Consider the following 25,130-nt stretch of genomic DNA (forward strand, 5'->3'; position numbering starts at 1 on the left):
ACATTTCCTCATGTAGCCCCAAACGTCGAGCTGTCCAAGTAATTATGATAATGTGAATTTCCTCTCTGTTGTGTTCCAGCCTCGTGCGTTCTCACTGTATTTTCCAATGGTTTCTCATGAAATATGGAATGCCTCTTTTGTTTGTTTGCTTGTTGGCCTGTCAGCGGGGCAACATGCTGCGTACAAGCTGTAGGAGGTTATAGTGAAGGTCAAAGAGACACGCTCACTGTGTGTGCGTGCATGCTTGCGTGCGTGCGTGTGCAGTGCATTGTATTTAAGTTGTGTATACCTTAAGGTATGTATACATGTCTGTTCAGGTATATAGATTGGTATTCGTGTGGAGGGGGTTGTATAAATCTCAGATTATACAAGTGTGTGTGTGGTTTTTAATGGTGTGTTTGTGTGTGTACTCCCCCTCGAGCCCACAAGACCACTTTTTACACATTCAATCACAGGCCATCGTACATTACATCAGGCGTAACACACATGCGATCACACTCATACACCGTTAGCTCTTGCCCAAGGACACTTTGACATGTGGTCGACACCACAGGGGCAGGGGATCGAACCACTGACTCCGCCTCCAATTGGTAGTTGACCATCTCCCTCCTGAGCCCCACCCGGCCCAAAATGAAATGAGGTCATCCCCTGTTGGAATAGGCCTTCTACACTACAGACTTAACTACCCTGCATTATGAGCAGAAATGCAACAATTAGCCAGCCATAAACAAGCACATGTGGCCGTAGTGGATATGTAAATAAAGCGCATAGCTCGGATAACAACATTACTCACTTTATATTCACATGTGTAAGAATGTTTCTTTTCTGCTAAATTAATGCTCTGAATATGGAGTAACGAACCTTTGACCGTCTGTGTGCATATTCCTGTGTGCAAGATGAATGTGTTTTTTGCAGAATATCATCTAGAATGCTGTGTGTGTGTGTGTGTGTGTGTGTGTGTGTGTGTGTGTGTGTGTGTGTGTGTGTGTGTGTGTGTGTGTGTGTGTGTGTGTGTGTGTGTGTGTGTGTGTGTGTGTGTGTGTGTGTGTGTGTGTGTGTGTGTGTGTGTGTGTGTGTGTGTTGCCGACTCCCTCTAGGACTTGTTGTCGAGTGGTTGAGCATCAGGCCTCTTTAATGTCTGCTGGGCTGATGGCTCTACGATCACTTGTAGCCAGGACTTGGCTCGCCTTCCCCCCTCACACACACACACACACACACACACACACACACACACACACACACACACACACACACACACACACATACACACACGTCTGCCCTCAGAAAAAGAAAAATTGCTCACACACTTTTACTCTTCGCTACACATGTGGATCTGTAACACACGCACATTCCTTCTCAGATTTCTCATTCCAGAACCAGTGGTTGCGCCTGCTGCTCCAGCCTCTATCCTGAGGTCTGCAAGTCTTGTTACTGTATCTCTTGCAGCTCCCCCAGCCCTTCATTACCTCCACCTCCCTCCCTCCCTCACTCTCGCATCCCTTCAGGACATCCATACAGCCGTGCAACACGGAGCTCCCCGCAAACCATCCCATGCTCTCTTTACCCGAAGACCCCAAAGCTACAACTCACTTTGCTTCCTCTGCTTCTTATCTGTGCCTGGAAATCCTGTTAACCCCCACTCCACTGGCAGCCATGTTCAGTGCTCCTCTGTGCCTTTTCTTTTTTCTGGAACTCGAGATGCTCAGTGAAGCCAGTAGAAGCCCCCCCAGGTGGATGGTTGTCCATTCAAGTACATAAAAGTGGCCCAGACCCCAAAATATGACATGAATTACCCTCCAAAAAGAGAGAAAAAGAGGCATAATGCTGTTTATGCTGATCATTTTCCAGAGTTTACTGTAGGCAGTTAAATTATTGAGTAAGTATATATACCTTGCTGGTAATGTATGTGCTTTTTATGTGTATTATATGGTGGACTCGAGCTAGCATTTAACTGCACGGCTACAGAGGTCAGACGAAGTATCTTTACATTAAAATGTAATCACTACACTGAAATTAGGGCTGTGCAATTAATTGAATTTTGATCATGATTTCGATTTTTGGGTCAAACGATCTCCAAACTAATATAATCGAGTTGAAACGATTAATTTGGCATTTTCCGTTGTCTACGGTAGGCCTAGATATTTTCTGAAAGAGACGCGCATGCGCAATTCAGTCCCTCCCCCAAAGCATTCTACGCGGCCCTGCTGACTCAAAGCAGCTGTAAAGTGAAGGACGTGTGTGAGTTGTGTTTGTGGTGACCCGCAGTATTAAAAAAACAGCGCGAGCGGAAAATGGCAGCGGGAGGGCAGCGGCCCCGTTGGATCGACAATAAGGGTAGAACAAGTTCTCTTGTATTGGAACACTTCGGATTCCAAGAATCTGTCTTATTTGATTTCCAAACTTTAAAATAATCGTTTGAATTATCGTGATTTCAAAATTGACCAAAATAATCGTGATTATGATTTTTTCCATAATCGAGCAGCCCTAACTGAAATCATGATATGTTATAGAAGAAGCCGACCTTATGCAATGGAGAGTTCTCTGCATCCTTTAAAATGCAGCGCTATTACAGTCAGCAGTTAATAGACAAGCAGTAAAGCGCACATACAATTATCAAAAACAGAACATAGATACAAGGGGTTCTATTATGCTTTTTGGGGTCTTCCTTTTCCTGTAGTTTGTTATATTGTTTTTTGTGCATGTAAATGGTCTGCAAGGGTTAAAATCCCTGTGTACCCTCCAGAGGGAGTTTCTCTTCCTGCCTGAAACGCCTCCAATGGACTCCTTTTGTTTACTTCCCTTACACAGTGACATCTCTATCCATATTTGCTAGTGTTCCAACGCATTGTACGTGATAGGCTAAAGGGCGGGACATCTCTAAGAGGTTGACCAATCACAACAGAACCGGCCAGCTAACCAATCAGAGCAGACTGGGCTCTGGTTTCAGACAGAGGGTGAAAAGAGGAGCTGCAGCACAGGCAGTATGAGAAAAATAAAGAGCTTTTTGAACATTAAAGCATGGAGACATGTCACAGTAGAGGCACCAAATACAAATATGAGGCTGAAAATGAACAAAGTAGGGCCCCTTCAACATAGAGTAACACTCAAGCTAAATATGAGGTAAAAAGCACGGTCAAACAGCACACATATCATTAGTCTATAACAAGATGAAAATTGTATTTTTCTTCGTTTATCTTTAAACTAGAAGGAACCACAAAACCCGGTCATATATGATGAATTATTCTAATATAAATCTGGTAGGATTGGGAGGTTTATCCCCTTTGGAAAAATAATTATCCACAAATAGGTGCAATCATCGATAATTATTAGAAACAATAATATCCAAACTGAATACCGAACCATAAAGTACTGTAAATATATGTTTGTTAGACACAAGTGTAGATGGTTATGTATTTAAAGCAACATTTGTTTAATTGACGTATGACATTTAAAAGAGAGAGCTTGCTCTTTATATCGATATTCATGTTTTTTCCATACCCTGTATTTAAATAATCAATACGTTACACTCATTTGGCATATGTTTTTGTCAAAGGCAACAACTCATGAGAGGATCCACACTCCAAGGATTGCTACACGGTCTAATAATTCAGAGTGCATTAATAAATGAAAATGTAAAGGGTGAAATGTCAGGAGCAATTACTGCAGCGAACACGTGCTAATAAAACATTTGTGCAGCATCTTGTATCAGTCGGTACGGAGGTTTCAGAGCTACAAGGAGACGGAGCTCAAGTGTCAGTGTGCTGTCGTCCGCTGTTTGTCTTCCTCCACAGTGCTGTTTGTTTGTTTACCATCGTTAGTCATCACCCCCCCCCCCCCTACAAGACAGACAGACGGACAGCAAAGGACCGAGAGAAACCCGGTCTGGCCCAGTGCCCATGCACAGTGATGTCATATAAACACACACCCACACTCAGCAAATGTGCACTCACGAGGCACCGTGGGACACACACTCCTGCACACTCAGATGTGTGTTTGTAGGTGTGTATGTGTGTAGGCGGGTGAACATGTGCAGCCAAATGATGATACATTATTCATATATGATTACAATCCATCTATATCTGGCCATACTGGTCCTCGGTTTGTCATTTTACTACGTTGGCCTGTACACACTCTGTCATATGAACTAGTGCGAAATGGAAAAGCCCCAAATGGGTTAAAGGGGCCTTATTATGCCCATTTTCAGGTTCATTTTTCTATTATGTGTCTCTACTGGGACATGTCTCCATGCTTTAATGCTCAAAAAGCTCTTTATTTTTCTCATACTGCCTGTGCTGCAGCTCCTCTTTTCACCCTCTGTCTGAAACCTGTTGTGATTGGTCAAGTGATTTTTGCAGCACTTATCAATCCGTTCTGCATCGTAGTTGTAATACCATTCAAAATAATCACAATTAAGTATGGTTCCCTGATCGTGAAACACTTACTATAAAAAAACTGTTGACCTGATTCGACTTCATTTCATATATCAGCATTAAGCTTAAGCCCCCCACCCTCTCTGTCTTGCTCTCTCTTTGGGTCTCTCATTATTAAATAAATGTTCATGAATCATTCATGAACATTTGGGAGTGACAGAGGCAAAGAGGCGAATAGAACATGAAGCGCACCTGTGCATTTAGCCGTCGCGTATTGCGTAAGAGCGGCGTTGCTGTTATAGAACAACATTATTAACATCACTGTATTGGAACCACCCCCGCTCCTGTAGTGACATATCCCAGTTGTGTCAGCGGGCGCCTTATCGTACATGGCATGCTGTCTGTAGAAAGAAACAATCAGGCTCTCCCCTTTTACACACTCCGCTGCACGCTGCTGCACTCGCTCCACACACACATATTGACACACACCTGAGACACCCTGCAAGGTGGCGGGTTATAGGGAGAGAATAAAGCTGGATAAATTGCTCTACTGGCCTGCATGATGTTACCTAAGGTTTTGGATGAACACTCCTGCAGAGAAATGCGTCAGACGAAGAGGAGCTATGATAGTTGAATCCCTATTAGAAGCACTTTGTAAAAAAAAAAGGTGCCAGGTTTTAAAAGGAAGAGGAATGGAATGAAAAGATGATAGTGTCTCTCACTCTGGGTCTTCTGCTGCGATCCTTAATCTTTTTTTTTTTTTTAGTGAGTCAGACAACTTTATGGGTGTACAAGGATGAACCCCTCGAGTTCTCTTTTTATGCAGCATTGAGCAAATAATTGGCATTGCAATAGGGATCTTCCACTGTTATAGACAGCCATGGGATGCTTCATTCCTCTAATCTTAGGCAATCAAAACCCACATCACTTTGTTTTTGCAAAATCCAGTTTAATCGCTGGAGTGCAGCACTTACTCTCTGAAGTTTAATCAAAAGTGTTGTACAAGACATGGTGCTTAAAGTAACTGTACTCCTAAATATGTTTGGACTGTCTGCCAACTGTCCTGTCAGATTCTAAATGTAATTAATTGGCCAATTAAGTTGATGATTATTTTGATGCGTGCAAGGAATTTGACACGCTTGTCAGCTCCATACACTGAAAAACTGTGCTGTGCACGTTCACAGGCAGAGGCAAATATATGCTACAAGACAACAAAACTAACTGAGCTAAACCTGAGTGATTACAAATAAACAAAGGCAAAAGTATTAAACAAGATCAACAACTACTGTACACAGCAAACATACAGTATCTTTACACAAGTGAAAACCTTATGTATACTGTTGTGGTTTTACTGAGCTACACCTAGTGCTACTTGCAATGCAAAGTGGACTGGAATAAACATGGTTAGATTTTGCTTCTGCTATGAACATATACTGTAGAGTTGGAATATCCATCCATCCATCCATCCAGCCACTCATTCATCAATGCATTCTTCCATCCATCCTTCCATATATCCATCTATCCATTTATCTATCCATCCATCTATCTATCCATCTGTCCATCCATCCATACACCTGCTTATTCATGTTCCATGTTCATATGTCTATCCATATATCATCCATCCATCTGTCTGTCCATCTATATGTGAATCCAACCATCCATAGACTCATCCATCATCCATCCTTCCATATATATCCATCCATCTGTCTGTCCATCTATATGTGAATCCAACCAACCATAGACTCATCCATCCATCCATCATCCATCCTTCCATATATATCCATCCATCCAACCAACCATCCACTCATCCATCCGTACACCCCTCCATCTATCCACTCATTTATCCATCTAATCTTCCATCCATAGGTCTATCCATATATCATCCATCCATCTCTGTCCATCTATATGTGAATCCAACCAACCATAGACTCATCCATCCATCCATCCATCCATCATCCATCCTTCCATATATATCATCCATCTGTCTGTCCATCTATATGTGAATCCAACCAACCATAGACTCATCCATCCATCCATCCATCCATCATCCATCCTTCCATATATATCCATCCATCTGTCTGTCCATCTATATGTGAATCCAACCAACCATAGACTCATCCATCCATCCAGCCATCCATCATCCATCCTTCCATATATGTCCATCCATCCAACCAACCATCCACTCATCCATCCGTACACCCCTCCATCTATCCACTCATTTATCCATCTAATCTTCCATCCATAGGTCTATCCATATGTCATCCATCCATCTCTGTCCATCTATGTCCATCTATACGTGATCCAACCACACACCAGCACCTTCGTCTCGACTTTAACTTCTTAATTACGTGTCATCATGCATAACATTTCCTCTTTTTTTCCCGTGTTATCGTTTTTATATACTGTATCTTCAACTGATACTAATACTTCAAATCTGTCAAATGGAAAATGTGCTGAGTGAAGTGTAAATATTTTCACTTGACAGCCATTAAGTATACTGATGCCACTCATACTGTTGTGCTCTCATGCATGAAATCGGATCACTTAAGCTTTTGAGCGCCGTAATCACGAGCCTACTTCAAACCTGACAAGCTTCTTTGGTGTGATTTGCGGACAAGAGCCTCGCATTAATGGCAGGTGATGAGGGAGAGAAGCTTTTTGTCATTGAGTTCTAACTTTTGTTTTGGCAGCCCTTCAGTCACAGACCTGTTCCTCAAGCCTTTTCTCTCTTCTCTTTCCTGCAGGTACGATTTGGACTGCAAGAGCGACAACCTCTCCAAACACGTGAGTCTGTCCTTCACCTCAGCTGTTCAACAATCAGTCGTGCATTCATGGAAATATGATGCAGCGTAATGTTTACCCTTCCAGTACAATAGCAGCTTGATATGAATCAGAATGTCACAGGTGAGAGTGGCATAACAGGGACAATCATGTTGGCATTTAAAAGCTCCTACAGAACATGTTTACGGCACACACCAAAGACATCACAGTTTCCGTCTCTGTACATTTATTCTGACAAGCTTGCTTGTTTTGTTTCCAATGTTTACGATGAAATATAAAAGTTGAAACTAACAGTTACCATAACTACAGGTGTGGAAGTGTAATGGTTTACTTATAGAAAAGCTGTCAAAATAAGAACATGTAAACAAAACTGCAATTAGAAATGCAATAACAAATTGACGTCACTGTTATTGACTCACTTTATTCTTCCTTTAATTTTGCTTCATTTGAACAAAAGCAACAATATAAAGCAGCTCTAAGAAATAAATCACACATTTGAGACGTCAATTCCTCCATTACACTGTATACATTTAATAAAGGACGTCAATCCAGTCATCAATCAACACAGCCCAGTTTTAGGTCCTTTACATGTTATGTCCTTTTTATATTTACTGTATAGAACTGTTGGTTATTTTCCTGAATGTCATGAGGACCAGTGTACAGAAATGTTGGTCAATTAAAATGAGTACATTATGAATTTATCTATTACTGGGTTTCCATTGCATGGTACAGCATGCCTCTAATAAAGGAAGGGCAGGTTTATTTATACAGCCCTCTCCTTGTTTAGTTCTGACTCTGGAGACAGAAAGCTGACCCGTCCCACACCTGAGAGTACTGGGTGGCTCATAATGTAGCAGTAGATCAGAAATGTATTTTGGGCATAAACCATTCAATGCTTTATAAACCAGCAGCAGTATTTTGAAATCAGTACAGGCAGCCAGTGCTCAAACAGTTCTTTGGTTCTCCTTTGGCATCGTCTCAGTCAAGGTTCCAGCGTCACTGCACCACTGATTGGTCGGAGAAGTGGTGAAGTTACCATCATTAGCAACTTTTTTCAATTCTCTCAACCCAGACCTTTAGAAAATGTGTCAGTGTGTAAGAGGATGAAGTGCAGACTCTATTCTGATGGGTTTCAGATGAAAGGATCATTGAGCGTCACGTTAAAGATCATTTCACAACTTTCACGCATAATTTGCAATTGACACCAAGATAAGAATCCCACCTCTGCTGATGGGGCATTACCCACAGTGCAAAGCAGAGGAAAGTACCTGGTAGCAAAGGGGAATGGAGTGGAGTGGGGCTAAACGATGCCGTGCAAATGAGGCAAAAGAGATGATTTGGAATAAAAACATTACGTAGCTCCGGGCTTTCAGCGCTGACTGCAATAGGGAGTGATAGCTCATCAACATGATCAAATAGAGGATTGGAGAAGTCATCTACATTTTGACAGGCTTCCTCTTATCCCTTCGAGATCATATCAGCTTTGTCATTCATCCGGCATCTGCTTGTTCCTCATGCTCTGTCTCTTAAGGGGGCTGTTTTGCAAACACCCTGCATGCCCTCCTTCCACTGCTCATGATGAATAGCTGGTTAAGTTTCTCCCAAACACTCTCCATCCTGCCTCTCTTTGTCAAGCTCCATCTCCATCTTGATCTAAAAACCTGTAACTTCAGATCCCGCTGCCCTTCAGCCCCCTCTTTGGCTTTCGGTTCAAACAGAAGCTCCAGCAGCACTGCTCCAATTCTGTCCATAACCTGGACTCCATCTCCACCCCCAGCCCTATTTCCTATTACCCGGCTGCCTACTCATTGCCAACTGCAGGCACTTCTTTTCCTCAGCCTCAGCCCCCAGGCTTCCACTGAGAGCGCAGAGCAATGTGAGCGCAGCGACTCACTCTCAGCATGAAGGCTGAGGACGCTTGGATGCGTCCTGTCGCCGCTGTGGATGTGTGGGATTGGAGATCTGGCACGCAGTGATGGCTCCATTGTCCTAGAGAAGTCCATCCACAGTCGCTTTAAATAAGAGAAAATAGAGGAATAAACGCACAGAAACACCGCGTCTCATCGATGGCGGCGTCTGAGGAAGCCTTCCTCCTCTCGTCACGGCAGATGTTGTTTCCTCTGCCATATGGTTTGCATACCTTGTGCAGATATGGCTGCAGGGGAAGATGTGCAGAGATGGAGCGTACAGTAAAATCTAATTAGAGGCTGTGTATCCTGTTTGCCAGCAGATGAAGAGGATGATGTTGTTTTCTCATCCTGACAGAAGCTTGTCACGGCCCTGTGCACAATCCTTCATTTTACTCCTGTTTATTTTGGAGGTAAAATACATCAATATCCTTCTGACAGAGACTCATTATTTTAAATTGGAGGATTAGCAAATTAATATGCAGGAAAGTAACTCCTATGTTTGCAGGCAGTAATTAAGTTAAATACTAGTGTGTTACCTCATCAGTATTTGAAAGCTGTCAGGATTTTACTGCAGATTTTAGCCCCCTTTACTGAATGCAAGGGAAATCTCCTCTTTAAGCAGCAAGCTAAAAGGACTGGTGTCGAGGTTTAAGATTCAATGATTCAAAGGCTTTATAGTCAATAGCTTCAGGGTAGTTTTGTCATTTAAAATCTTAAGTCGCAGGCTCCTTCTTCACACATACAATATGTTATAAGACTTGTGAAAGAATAAATAGGAATAAAATGCAGAATTAAGTATATTTTATACAGTTAAACAGAAGGTAACTTGAAATACTGTACAATGAAAGAAAATGCTGAGTTTTCACACAATATAAAGCATATTGTGTATATAAGGATGTCAGAACTATTTTTTTCATCACTTCACAAAGATCAGCATTTTTCATGGAAAAAACAATATTCATAATTGACATAAATCTGACGAACAGCCCCATGTTAACAACTAGTGGATTTTCCGTTCATAAACACAAGTATAAATGCATTATAATATGCATTTCACTACATGTAGAAAAACTAAAGAGCAGAGGAGACTTGAGGAAGGGACTTGGACTTGTGGGATTCAGCTGTGTTCTCTTTACTCGGAGATACCCTCCTAACCTCTATTTTTTTTCCCCCCTGCCACCACTGAGCCTGTTAATGCGAGGCGCCTCAGCCTTTGGCCTCAGATCTGTGAGGCGGAGCGGCGCCGGGCTCTGACTGTTAGCCAGCAGCACACTTCTGAAGCCGAGGCCAGAGCATTTTGTCATCTCTTTTTTTGTTTGGAGACCTCGGCTAGGGGGGAGAAATTTGCTCAGCACCGGCAAAGATCTTTGAAGCAGCTTTCTGCCCGCTGGACTCAACACTGCTCGTCTGTCATTTCACACACACACACACACACACACACACACACACACACACACACACACACACACACACACACACACACACACACACACTGACGTACATGCATGCTCTCACACGCGCACGCACAATCTGGTAGGGGAGGCCCCAGTAGCAGTGTGTGAACAGTCCCTCCCGCCTGTAAACACACTTTTGAATACCCCCTCCCCTCTCTTTGCTCTTCTTGCTGGCCAGAGGCTCCTCCTCCCCAAACTGAGGCCTCTCCTCAGTCACCCTGCAGTGATCACCAAGGACACGGGACCCTCTGCACACTTAGCTGTCAATGTACTAAATATACAGAAAAAAAGCAAAAATATTCAGCTGGAGAGATCTTGAAATACAACCTAAGTAGCTGCAACTCCAAATAGAGCTGAGCGGATGGAGCAGCTACTACAATATTTTAAACCAAATACCCTGATGACCCCATGGATATCAGGACAGCAGAAGGTTTCTTATTTAAATACATATATATATAAATTGTTCTGTATGGAGCACACAATAATTTGGAATATTTAAAGCAAATTTTCTTACCGGAGTCTTTCTTTTTGAGTTTGTTTTCATGGTTGAATTGTAATTTGCTTTAGAGAAATGTAATGTAAAAATATTAGTGCTTTTGTACATTTACACAATTACACTTTTTAGATGAATCATCAGAAATGTGGAATTAATGGGATAAGACAATAAATGGCATGAATTTACTGTAATGCAGCAGTGGTCAGATAATAATTACTCTTCATAATCAGAAATACTTCATATATATCATGAAAGTAATCGAGTTTTGGGACAGATGCTCCATTTTAACACTAAATCAAATATGTATAAAAAGAATGTGTAATAAAAATATGAAATAGAATATTATAAGATATTATATAAACATAGGTATCAAAGTAAAATGTCAAATAAAATATGTGAATATGAGAAGTTGAGTGCTAGTGTATTGAATGATACATATTTGAGTTATACAGTTAGATATTAGCCAACCTTAAATCCAAGCCTTCTTCTTTTGTCATTATGTGAAAACATTTAGAAAATACTGTTTAGCTATTTCATTAGTTACTTCAACATGCCACTTTTTCATCTGACAAGCTGAAGCCAGCTAATCACAAAACTGGCACACTCTGATTTATTCCTCAATAAATCAGTAACTCATTCCTTTTTTACAAAATGTGAGGGAAATTGTGGAAAACCCTTTATAATTGCTCGCAGCTCAAAGTGACTCACTGAAGATAATAACATGTGTTCCCGACTAAGAGAAAGTACAACACAAATTATTGAATCAAAGCAACACATTTGACCGCCTTAAGCTAAAGAATGTCCTTCGATTGATTCATTTACCAATCGGCCAATCATAAAACTGTCAGTGAAAAAGATGGTGTTGCTAGGTAAATAAAATAAAAAGGAAGAACATTTCCAGGAAGTCATTTTATTGCTCAATTAAATGCTATTTTACAATTCCACGGTCATTCAAATACATGAACTATCTTACAACATCACTTATCATAGAACACTTTGAGTCTCCATAATGGCGACACGTGACAACATGGTGTGGTAAATATATTACTAACCAGAGAAATAATGAATGTTTCTCACGGCTCTTCCACCTCCACATTTTTCCTTTTTTCCCCCTGTTTCATGCACCTAATTACATGTTTTTCCACACATGCAGGACTTCCTGGGCCAGGCGTTCTGCACGCTTGGCGAGATAGTGGGCTCTCTGGGAAGCCGCTTGGAAAAACCTTTGATGTAAGTAGTATCATGCGCACACAAACGAACACACTCGCTGCTATTTTAATTGCACACACATCTAATTGAAAGCAAAGAGCTTATGGTTCCTAATCAGAGGGCTACTGGCATTAGGTGACACAAAAAGCAGTTCGTGCTGAGGTGCAGGTTTTAGATCCGCTGGTATGAATTGAAAATCAGCACGTTGTTTGAGATCACTTGCCGCTGTTTGTCTTTTGAAGTGAGGCGATGCAGGGGCATGAAAATGAGCCAAGACGTTGATGAAAGCGAACGCTGTCTCCATCAGTCAAATGAGATGATTAGATAAACAGCAGCAGGCCTAATGACAGACCGTAAACATGTTGGGATGGTAAACAGCGTGTGGTGGAGAGGGACAGTTCACCCAAAGGGAGACTGTCAGTGGTGAGCTCCCAGCTCCATTTCTGAGGACGTCTAAACTGAACTGAAGCCTCCACTGAAGCAGAAAGAAATAATCAGGACTATTTCTCTGAATTAATGCCTCAGTTTGCAATATAGTTTAAACCTGGAGCCCAGTCATGTAGATTTCACTCGTACTGCTCTTCTTGCGGCTCGACATAAAGCTGCTTCTGGAAAGGAATTTCTTGGGGGTAATCACATCATTTAAAGTCCAGGGTCCAGCTGGGGTTACAATAATCACAACAGAGGCGACTGTGCTCTGACGCAGTGCGGCCGTCCTTCAATCGGGATGTTGTGGCTTTGATCCAACATGTCGATAAATGCTCAGGCATGATACTTAAAGGTCTCCTATTACGCTATATCCGAACAATATATTGTAGGGCAATATCTATACAAAACTTGTCTGTGAAGTGTTTTGCTCAAAATAGCAAACAGATCCCCCATTGTAGCATGCCTCATCCCCCTCTATTTCAGCCCTGTTACTGAAGTGCTGATTCTGTGACTGTCGCTTTAAATTTGAGCTGAGCTGAAGCTGGACACGCCCCTTTGGAGCGTAATGATCTCTCTGTCTGAAGACAGAAGTTTCTAAAGGGGAAACTCAGCTAAACGCTGCCGTGACTAAACGCCATATTATGTTCCAAACCACATCAAGCATTATTTCTGAAACAGTGTGGAGATCAAACGTTTGTCTCACGGGTTTCACCACAAGGACACAACCTTTTATATTACACATATTCTCTCCAGTACAGCATTAGCTCTGAGTGTTAGCAGTGCTTGCTAATGTAAACGCAGACCATATTAATTCCAAAACAGAGGGGATTCAGTTTGCCGACTGTATATTGCGGACGATAGGTTGTGACGTATCACGTGGGCGGGACGTTGCTAGGAGTTCAATATAAAGCCAGCCCACATTTTCGATATGACTGCATATCGGAAGCAAATCTGGATCAGCTCGTGTGTACCCCCGTTTTTAGAGATGTGGGTAAGGAGGAAAAGAGAGACGTTTGTATTTCCTGACACTTTGTGAGTCTCCTTACACACCGGGGACACACATTGATGTATAAAAGACATCAAAAAGTGCATTTTGCACAATAGGGGACCTTTAACCTCTTGGGCTGCTGATGACCTGGCCCACTGTGTGTGAATGTGTTGTAGGACAGTTCCCCTGAGCAAGTGGATGAACATTGCTCTGTATAAATAGGGTGTGAATGGGTGAATGATGGAATATAAAACGCTATGATGGGGTCGTAAAAACCGGAGAAACAGCTATATAAATACAGTCCATTTACCATTTATGAGCAAGTGAAGCCAACACCAGATTGTTTACTGAACAAACTTCGTCTGCTCGCTGTTTTGTCTCACTATGGTTACTATATCCAATCTGATGGAATACAGAATGTAATGTCCCTTACCCCACCCCTAAGGTAGCTTTTTAGGAGATTGCCTTCATATTATGTGAGCTTCAAAACTGCTGAGTCTTCTTCTTCAGCTAACCGAGGAGAATCATTTGTTGTTGCTTTTCATTTAATCCAGCTGCAGCCGGCCACAAGTAGTCTGACCCTTGCCTCAACCCCTGTCCTCAAGTGTGTGTGTGTTTGTGTGTGTGTGTGTGTGTGTCTTCGTTTGTGTTTGTGTGTTAAAAAGAGAGGGGGAAGAAAAGGAGAAATCTAGACGGAGAGAAGTGCCCGTCTACATCCAAATCTGTGTGTCTGTGTGTTTGTCTACTTTTGTGTGTGTGTGTCTTCTTTTGTGTTTGTGTGTGTGTGCATCTCTGCTTGTGTGTGTGTGTGTGTGTGTGTGTGTGTGTGTCTGTGTCTTTTGTGTTTGTGAGTTAAAAAGGGAGAAATCTAGACAGAGGAATGTGTGTGTGTGTGTGTGTGTGTGTGTGTGTGTGTGTGTGTGTGTGTGTGTGTGAAATCAATCACTGGTTGAAGCTGAATGGCCCGCTGATGAACGACACACATGAAACGTGATGGAATAACGTGTCGCCGGATTACGTGATCACCTCGGCCTGCAGTCCTTCTCTCGATCTAACCTCACCCCCTTTTTTAGATGCAAAGCTTCTTTTAGATATTCTTTAGTATTCTGCAATGCTTGTTTATTCATTTGTGCTACTGTGTGTGTGCGTGTGTGTTTTAGTGCTCACTCCGCTGACTCCAAGTGAAACACAAAAAAAACCATCTACAGTCAGAAGCATCACACTTCTGCTCAGTGGAGCGGAGGCACATCTCCAAAATAAAGAGCTCAGAGACAACAGATGACAATATGCTACAAACACACTCAGAAAATGTTTTGTAAGATTGTCAGTTTTTGGTGTGTGATCTAAACAAACTTCAGTGAGTTCACAGCACCGTCTGAGTCACACAAATCAGTCATTCACTTTGTTTCGATACTCGGAGCCACGCCACTCTTTTCTTTATATAACTGCATTTATATGAATGAAAAAGTGTCTCAAGTATCCCTAAACGTGTCTGATACAGCACCATTGCCAATGATATTGCACAATTCTGCAAAACCCCACATAATGATGATCTGTTCCTACAATATTTACACTTTTTACTATATCAAGGCATGGTTTGTCACTAAAAATGTGTCATAATCACTAAAAAATAAAAAGCTCAGCTAGCCTAAGTTGCAGGACTATTACAGGAGTCATTTCTGGTGTTTAAGCTTGAATCGGCTTTACTTTGTGTCTCGTTTCATTTGCTCTGAATGCTGATGGTTTTAGCTATTTTACCCAATCGAGCAAGTGGTTGAAAATAATTAAACCGGCAGCTGAAGATTGAAGTAGCTAATGAGCAAGTTATCTCACTTCCTTCTTATCTGTGGTTAGAATAGCACATGCACAATACAGATCGGGCTCTTGCGAGAACATTTGGGCTCATTTATGAGCTGAAACATAATAATTATCAGGAGGAATTAACAGGGGTTTTGTTGGTTGGCGACAGAGGATGTGGGCAAAACTCCACTTTAATTGACTTGAGTAAAAGAATACAATCAAATTCAGTCTCTGTTGTTATTTTACTTAGATCAAATTCAAACTATGTGTAAAGTGGGAAGTGAAAACTGTAAAAATGTTGATTTGTGACCCAACATAAGCAATGTGGGAGTAGTCAAGGTCCAGTAATGAACTGATCGTTATAGTGCATGGTCAAAACTGCTGCTTTTCTGAACATTGTTTTTAATTGAATTGGTTTTAGTGCATGTAAATGGTCTACAAAGGCTAAAATCCCAAAGTCCCCCCTGTCTGAACACTCGCATTTCTACTGGCTAGCGCTCCAACACATTATACGTGGTAAGCTAAGGGGGCGGGACATCTCTAGGGGTTGACCAATCACAACAGAGCCGGCCAGCTAATCAATCAGAGCTGACTGGGCTCTGGTTTCAGACAGAGGGTGAAAAGAGGTGCTGCAGCACAGGCAGTCTGAGGAAAATAAAGAGCTTTTTGAACATTAAAGCAGGGAGACATGTCAGAGACACTAAATATAAAACCTGACAATGATTACAACACGGCCCCTTTGAAAAACCTTTTGAGCCTGCTGTAGACGTGATATTGGTTTAATATGCCGGCACTCAAAAGATAAAAGATATAGCCCCCTTATTACTAATATGTAAGATATCTTTTATCCGCACACAAGATTATCACAGTGTAAGATCCCATTTGCTCTGTGCACAGCATCACACAGCCGCCTCTCGTCCCCCCCCTCCATCTTTCCTCCCTCTCTGCCATTTTTCCATCTGCCCCTTCCTGAGCCGTCTCTCATCTCATACGCTAAATTAATTGAAATGAATGCTTCCCCGTGCATCAAAGGGCAGCGGTGTGTCTCAGGTGACGGTGGGTGGAAGTGGGAGTGGGGGGTGGGGTATCAAAGCCTTGCATCAATGTACCATCAGTGTCTCCACATCTGTTATTGTACTGGACAGTGCTTAGCCAAATGAAATTATCCCTCCCACGTCCGCGCTCTGAATTGGGCCCGCGGTCTGTGGCATTCATCCGCTCTATTTTTAGTGGTCAGCCTCCCTCGGCTTTATTGGCTGAATATTACGCCTCGCCAGCTCAGGATGTAAACAAACAAGCATCTGAAATGTCACTGGATGTGCTGAGATTATGTTCATGCTCTTTTTTTAAAGGTGTTCATTCAGCATAAATGTATATTTATTGTCACAATCAGGAAGATAAATGTTAAAAACGCTTGGAAATATGTTTGATTCCCAATCTGCAGGGGTCTCAGATGACAGATTTTAAGAATCTTAAAGAAGAATACTTTATTTATCCTGGGGGGGAAATGTGGTTTTGTGACATTTGCTTCATCTTAAAATGAAATACAATCAAATAAAAATAAGACTGTGCACATAGTATTATAATTATAATATTCAGTAAGATAAGAATGACTTTATTAATCCCAAACTGGGAAACGTTATTTCAGCAGCGTAAAACATTACAAGGCATTGCGCATAATTAGAAATGAGAAAGAAGAAATAAACAATTCTAACGTAGAAACATCTCAAAGAAGGAATAGAAATGAACCAGCTTTAGAGAAAAGAGATGTATACAGCTGACTATGAAGATAAATAATCTATAAACTGTCAGACAAGTAAACACTATTGAAGTAACAAAAGATAAAGCAGGATATTATATTTTAATAGTGCAACGGATGGAATATTAAATAAAACGTAAGTGTAAACTTAATAACAATAAATATGTACTAACGTGTGTATTACTGTTTATGCTGTGAGATTTGTATATTATACAGTTTATATATAGCGGTGTAGTTTGAGTATTAAGTGAAGTAGAAGACAGTATTCATTTGAGAATATTAGACTCATTCAGTACAACAGAATGCAGTTTATGATCTGATCAGAGAGTTGGAGCAGTTCATAAGTTCATAGAGATGTGATGCTGATAAACGATGAACCACTATGTACAGTGTGTGCTGTCGAGTCAACGTGATTATGATATAGACGGTGTAAAACCAACGCAGAAGTACAATGTAAAAACAAACATTCAGGTGTGTGCTGTTTCTCCCACAGGTACAGATCAGTGCAAATGCAGTTTACATTGAAGTCGATGGAACAGGAAACAGAGTGATAGCTGATGGGACAAGTTTACTGAACTACAGGATAGAGTAAAGAGGACAGATTGTTGTCCTGTATCTCTGTGGTTTCAAACCATAGCCCTGCGTCCTATGAAACCACAGTTTGAGGCCTTTGGCTGTTGGAGTGTAAAGGGAATGTTTTGGTTTTTCCAGCGGGATCCCAGGGAAGAAATGTGGCACCTTCATCGTGAGAGCAGAAGAGCTGGGCAACTGCAGGGTAAGAATCTGTCTGCGTCCCCTGTTCTTTCATTCAGAGGAAAACTTCTAGACTTTCAAGATGCTTTTCTTTAATTAGACGCACTATTCTGGTACAGAGACATACAGACATAACGTGTTTATTAGGTAAACTTATAAAGCTTCATACATAAACAGAGTTAGAGATATTCAAATTTAAAGATAGGAGAAAAAAGTAAGTTAAAAAATGAAAGAAATATGAAAAGTTGTTATAAATAAAAATACATACTGTGAAAAATGACTGTGAAAAATGTGGAAAAGCTGTGCAGATTTAAAAGTGGCAGTATTGTGCAAAAATGCAAGAAGAAAAAGTCAGAATCGCTAAAAACAATGCTGTTTAGAACAAACGTTTCTGCAAAAAATCCCAACTTCTTCCATTATATATTCAAAAGGATGTACATAATATAAGAAACATACTATATAACTCAATACAATTCAACAAGGAACTTGATTCGACTAAAAATGTACATTAAAACCTTGATGGAAGTTGATTTATTGTAGAGCTCTCTGTGTAACATGGCATTAGTTTAAATATACTTAGAAACCGGGTTTACACACTCCAGAATAAGTGTGCTATCTAAATGTGTATTAACTAAAACTACCACTGTACTACTGCAATAAGGAAGAGGCGTCAAGCACTATCTCACAGTATTATGACTTCGCTTGTTTGGTTTAATATACAAGTGGTAAATCGAGAACAGAGGAGGTTTGGTTTGTATTTCTGCGTGTGTGGAAAGATGATTAAATCCACTGTTGTTCAAGAAGGCCTGATTCTCTGTTTACGACACAGCAGACTCTTGTCCTGTCTCCATGTGAACTTTGTGATGAGCTTGATTGTGACTCTAGAAAACAAACCACCTCAAACTAAATCTGCTACTTCTTGAAAAAGTGCCTCTGCATTCTGTGCCCCCTTGGGTGTGTGCTGAAGAGTAGAGGCATCACTTTACAACAAGGTATTTGAAGTGAAATGTAATAGCATTTTCTGTCCTTTTAGGTCTAAATATCAACATGTTTTGGTGTTGAATCAAATAGTGTAGGCTCTGAGCTGTTATTGTGTACTAAAATATGACAATATAAACAGAGAAAATCATTGTAGAGACATTGATTCCTCTTGTAATAAACAACGTGCCAGAGAAAAAGGAAATAGCCTGATTAAGAACTAGAACACAGGGAAAGGCATTGTTTCAAAACACACTATTAAATATGAGATGATTAATTATAGATTGGAGATGACAAGCAAGTTTATAAATGTTCAAGGGTGGAATTAAGTCAGATTATCTTGAATTAATCTTCTCTTTGTTTCCAGGAAGTTTCAAATTAAGTCTTAATATCAGCTCCCAGGACTTAGTGGTCTAAAAATTAGACAAATGCAAAGTTTTCTTTAGTTTTCGGGAGAGTCCCGTCACTCCAGTCTTAACATTGGACCATTGACTTCCAACAATGCCTTAATTGATGTGCGGAAGAATCCTGTCTGAAAATAACTACTGTGCCACTCAAAGTGGCAATAGACAACTTTGAACCCCCTCCCCTCCCAGCGTTACCAAGTGGTAATTTCTTGCCGCCCCTGTCCCAAAGACGACCACCTCAGAGCCTTCTATTAACAGCACCGTTATTGACTAATTCACACTATTAGGGAAAAACGCAAGGCTTATGCTGAAATATATGTTATTATAATTAATTCTCAAAGTGGCAGAGCATTGTAATATTGTGCCACTCCTGAAGATTGAGAAATAGTACAAGACGTATCTCTAACAGTATTTGTTTAAAGTTAATTAACAGTAGATCTATGATAACTTGTTGAGATAGCATTGTGTGTCATTTCTTTCGACTTGAGGCTGTGTAACGTCTGTTTTTGTTCACTTCCCTCCACTTCAGGAGTCCGTGATGCTGCAGTTTTGTGGCAACAAGCTGGACAAGAAGGACTTCTTCGGAAAATCAGATCCTTTCCTCGTCTTTTACCGCAGCAACGAAGACGGATCGTAAGTTGACTGCAACTTCCCCCGTCAATTTTCTGAATTAACAAAAGCCGCTCTATCAGCTCTACACGCTCATACACGCCATATACAGATGCCTGAAATGAATATAGACTGTGAGCGTGATTTTTCATGCTCCAAAAAGCCTCCATACAGAGGATATAAGGACTAAACGGCCTATGTGGTGTTACATAACTCTGGGTGCTGTATATGTGACTTACGGCGTGCAGACGTTAACAGGAGAAAGCAGCAGAAGGAGGGATGAGCAGACATAATGGGACAGAGTTGACAAGAAGAAAATAAAGGCAGAATAAGATGGAGTTAAGTGAGAAATGTGTGTGGAGGTCGCACTTTCTTTGCCCCGCAGATGCTTTTATTCAAGTCGACTTCAGCGTCTTAGTGGAGACACACTCCCTCTCTCCTGCAGCTGGGTATTTACTGATGCAGCCTAAATGTTCAGCCGCAGGCTCTAACAGCCGCACGCCGCTGCAACAAAGAGCCAGACTAGGTGCCGCATATAAAAGAAGAGGCAGCTATTATTAAAGTCAAATATCATGTTTTATAAAATACTAATATCACTCCACTCCCCTATAACAGAGAGCGGGTGAACACAGGGGTTTGTGTTTAGCCTCCAGTAGTTTCTGTAAACCATATGTCCTGAGAGAAAGCAGGAAAGAAAGGGAACATTTATATTTCAAATAAATGGTGGTGTCTGTCTACTGCCAGCTTCCACTTTAAGTACTAAACTCCTAGATCCAATTATAGGATTTGAAAGATTGCGTATACAGTGGTGCAGGAATGAGTCCTAAAGCTGGAAATGAGTTAGCACTTTAACTTCTGGTCTGCCTTGTAGATAGATAGATAGAAGATAGAATCGGAGGATGAAACCCTCTTTATTTGTCACATACAGCAGAGCATTTAACCCATCCTAGTACTAGGAGCAGTGGGCAGCTATCGTGCAGCCCCCGGGGAGCAATGGGGAGGGGGGATTGGAGGTGTCCGGTGCCTTGCTCAAGGGCACCACAGCAGGGCCTAGGAGGTGAACTGGGACCTCTCCAAGTAGCAGTCCACTTTCCATATTTCAAATCTGTTCGGGGACTTGAACCGGCGACCCTACGATTCCCAGTCCAAGCTCCTACTGACTGAGCCACTGCTGGACTTGTCGATGGTTTTTGGTTTGATTCCTGAAGAGATTACAAGATTTTTACCTTTTCTTTTACGAAAGATTATATTGCTTTTGTTAAGGTAGCTCTTGCTATGCTAACTTACAAAAATACCTCATCCCTGCACCACTCTACAAGAACATGATATGTGAAAAGCATGGGTATGGTTATTTTCATCCCAAAAAATGTCTTCAATTGAATGCTTCATATTGTATTTATTTTTATAAATGTGTTGTTATTTTTATTTGTATGTATTCTTTAAGGAAAACCACTCTTTCTACTACAGTAAAAAATAGATTTTAGTTGGACTTTTAATCCAAACACGTCCCCTTTTAAACAGCTCTGCATTTCTCCCTCTCAGGTTCACCATCTGCCACAAAACAGAAGTGGTGAAGAACAATCTGGATCCGGTGTGGCAGGCCTTCAAAATTCCTGTCAGAGCGCTGTGCAACGGAGACTATGACAGGTAGCGTACACAAACACTTCACTGACAGTTCTCACTGACGGTTCCTCTTAATGAGCGGACACATGTAACTCATTGCTGCTTCTTTCTAATACAGATTTGGGGAAGAGGCAGCCTTTGTGGCACATGCAGCTTGAATGCTTCATAATTCTTGTTATCTTTTCCTATTTGCCTGTGTTACACCAGAGTAAACTGATAACAACATAAAAAAAACTCTCTGCTTTACGTAGGTTTGTCCACTTGGGCCCCCGGCCTTCCACGGACCAGCTACCAGCTTTTTAAGCAGAAAGGCTGTAAATCAGTGGTGCTAATTGGATTTTTAATGGGATTTCTTTCTCTCCTCTCCTCTTCTCTTTGCCTACAGGAGCATTAAGGTGGAGGTGTACGACTGGGACAGAGATGGAGGGTGAGGGAACAATGCTCTTTCTTTTGTACTGTTAAACCAAGATGGAACCCAAAATAAAAAATCTAGGTTTTTGTTGGTGTGAGTTGACAAGTGTTGGAGATATTGTCCGTTAAGATGTCTGCCTTCTTTTGAACATAATCGATCTAGATGACTGTAGTTGTGTAGCTCAAAGCTACACATAAAAAGCTTTTGAATAACTCAAAGCTCTCTTTCTAGAAATGATGACACATTTACTAAAGATAATCCATAGACCCTCTCCGAGCAGATTCATGAAGCAACTATTTTCTTTCTCGTGATTACACACATCAACCGTATCAATGTGCACGGAGAACTACTCATGGATAAGAGGCTCGTGACAGCATTAATCTGATGAGTTGAACATTATCTAACTCGGGAAAGCCTCTAGTAAATAAGTAAGGGATAATGTGCAGCGAAGCGGTCATTATGGGGAGATATTATTATATTATTACACGGCCAGATACTAAACAAACCAACGACCCGACTCCCAGTATTATTGAAATTATTTTATTGACTCAAAAACGATCGTATTTCTTCCGTTAAGAAAAAAAAAAACTCTGTTCCACGGCGCACCAACGGCTGGAACTGCGACAACAACTTTACAGCAGCACTGATCGAGGCTTTTTTGTAACTGTTCTAGTCTGTTCACAGTTTCTGATCCACTAACAAGTCCTCAAACACTGCAGAGCCCATACCGTGTTCCTGTTAGTGTTTACTTCCTGTCCGTCTTCTTCTGGTGATCTATCTGACGTCCAGCGCTCCGTCTTTTATCTTATTTACCCTTCTCTTTCTTGATCCTCCTTAACAACGGTCAATTATGTCCTTGACAGCGGTCTGTACTACTGGATTAGCATCGTGTCACATGTTCTGAATTGACCAATCAGAATCGAGTATTCAACTAGGCCATGTAATAAGTGCACTTATTGTACGATGTGGTACGATTAGTGGGTGTAGTTTTGAGGTTAGAAAGAGGTTCCTACATGAAGCTGCTCACAACATGTCAGTAGAGTTTTAAGGGGTCATGATTTCTTTAAATAACAAGAAAGCAGATATCTTTACTTTATGGCTGATATCTCCATGAGTCATAACACCAAAATAATCTAAATTGATAATTGGCATCCAAGCCTAAAAGAAAAACATGCTTTTCGATTTGGAGGTAAACTGTCCCTCTGAATGTTATGATGCTCCATCATCTGTACGGTATGATCGGGTAATGTCGTCCTACTGTTAAATAAGCACCACATGAAGGCCCTGGGGCAAAGTAAATATGGTATTTGCATATCAGATACTGTCTACACTATAATGACTTTATTACTTCTTCATTTAACAAGTCCCTATTATGCTTTCAAGGGGTTTCAATTTCCTGTAGTGTGTTATATAGGTTTGTGTGAATGTAAATGGTCTGCAAAGGCTCAAAAGGCCCTGTGTACACCTCCATTGGACTCTTTTGTTTATTTCTGTTACATAATGACATCACTACAGTATGTAACACCCAAGCTTCTATTGGCTAGCACTCCAACAGGATAGGTGAAGGGGCGGGACATCTGTAAGTGGTTGAGCAATCACAAGCCAGGGCCGGCCAGCTAACCAATCAGACTTGGCTTATTCTGTTTGTAAACTCACTAGTAAGTACCGTAGTGTCCATTGGACCCCTTTGTTTTCTTCTGGAACATAATGACATCACTAAGTAAATCTCACACTTCTATTGGCTAGCTCTCCAACACATTGTACGTGAAAGACTAAGAGGCGGGACATCTCTTAGCGGTTGACAAATCGCAACAGAGCCGGCCAGCTCCGGCCAACTAATCGGAGCAGACTGGACTCTGGTTTCAGACAGAGGGTGAACAGAGGAGCTGCAGCACAGGCAGTATGAGAAAAAGAAAGAGCTTTGCAATGGAAACATGTCACAGTAGAGGCACAAAATACAAATATGAACCTGAAAATAAACATAATATGGCCGCTTTAAATGTTCCTACATGCCATTCAAAGATACAAACTTTCTCCCAGTTTTTTTAACCCTCTTAAAAAATAAAAAATCTGCCCTGCAAGTACCCAAGCATATGTGCAAAGTAGGGAGGGACATTTGGGATTATGGTCACAGATTTCCCTCCAAAATGTTGTCCTGAAACACCCTCTTGTTTTTCTCCGTTAAAGCGAATACTGTGGAGAAGTGTCCCTGTAGAGCTCTTCATGTGACAACACTCCCTTCTGCTTCAAATATACATTAACTATTAATACTGCTTAAACGGTCTCCTGACAGATAACTTCACAGAGTCAGTCGGGGAACAAAGATGGTATTTATCTTGTGAAGCGAGTGAGTTCTCAGTGTTCAGAGGGCACGGGTCGCACTTTCGTTGTTCATTTCCCTGGCAGTTTTTGGCACTTCACTGGCCGTTCGCTTTGAACTCCAACACATTTCTGACCCTGATTCCATTGGAGCTGATTATCTGCATATAATCATGGAACCCGTTGCTACGCCCACACCTCTGGTAACCAGGGAGCTCTGTGAGTGATACTGTGGATTCAGACAATGTGGACACAAAGGAATGACACAAATCTGTAGATATTTTTACTGTTGATTCATGGATTCTTTAACTCATTACTGCCACAGTGTTTTGACCTAAAGATGTACGTTGTTTTTTTTTTTACTGGAAAGAAATGTGACCAAAGATTTTTCTTTTTTTTTCTTGCAGCCACGACTTTATCGGAGACTTCAGCACCAGCTACAGAGAAATGTCCAGAAGCCAGTCACAGTTCCACGTCTATGAGGTGATATTCCTCACACACACACACACACACACACACACACACCTCCATGCTTGTGAGGATATATTATCCTCTTATCCTTTCCTTCAGTCCTTTAGTCTAACCTGACCCTAATACAAATCTTAACCCTACAATTTGTCCGTATAATGTGGTGTTAAATCCACAGCAGAGTAATATGAGAGTCAACTTGCAACAGGCAGCAATAAAAACTAATAATAACAACATTTAAATAAAACAATACAGAAATATAAAGACTAAAGCCAAAAATAACCAATGGATTAAAAGCGAGACGCTAGTAATGGACGTTGGAGTAACAGAACAACATGTTGAGCTGATTTAATATGTGATATTAT

The 25,130-nt window shown here is 41.2% G+C and overlaps 1 protein-coding gene across 1 annotated transcript in view; it reads left to right on the plus strand.

The window, feature by feature from the left end:
* The window catches only part of LOC134880713 (copine-8-like), a 62,514-nt gene that overhangs the window by 19,128 nt on the left and 18,256 nt on the right, over positions 1-25,130 (plus strand). The window contains exons 5-11 of the mRNA XM_063907748.1: positions 7,115-7,154; positions 12,165-12,241; positions 17,908-17,971; positions 19,864-19,967; positions 21,486-21,590; positions 21,952-21,993; positions 24,705-24,780. Of these exons, the coding sequence (XP_063763818.1) occupies positions 7,115-7,154; positions 12,165-12,241; positions 17,908-17,971; positions 19,864-19,967; positions 21,486-21,590; positions 21,952-21,993; positions 24,705-24,780 (508 nt within the window). The remainder of the gene's footprint in view (positions 1-7,114; positions 7,155-12,164; positions 12,242-17,907; positions 17,972-19,863; positions 19,968-21,485; positions 21,591-21,951; positions 21,994-24,704; positions 24,781-25,130) is intronic.

The sequence above is a fragment of the Eleginops maclovinus genome, chromosome 2, assembly GCF_036324505.1.
Source record: "Eleginops maclovinus isolate JMC-PN-2008 ecotype Puerto Natales chromosome 2, JC_Emac_rtc_rv5, whole genome shotgun sequence".
NCBI classification, from domain to species: Eukaryota; Metazoa; Chordata; class Actinopteri; order Perciformes; family Eleginopidae; genus Eleginops; species Eleginops maclovinus.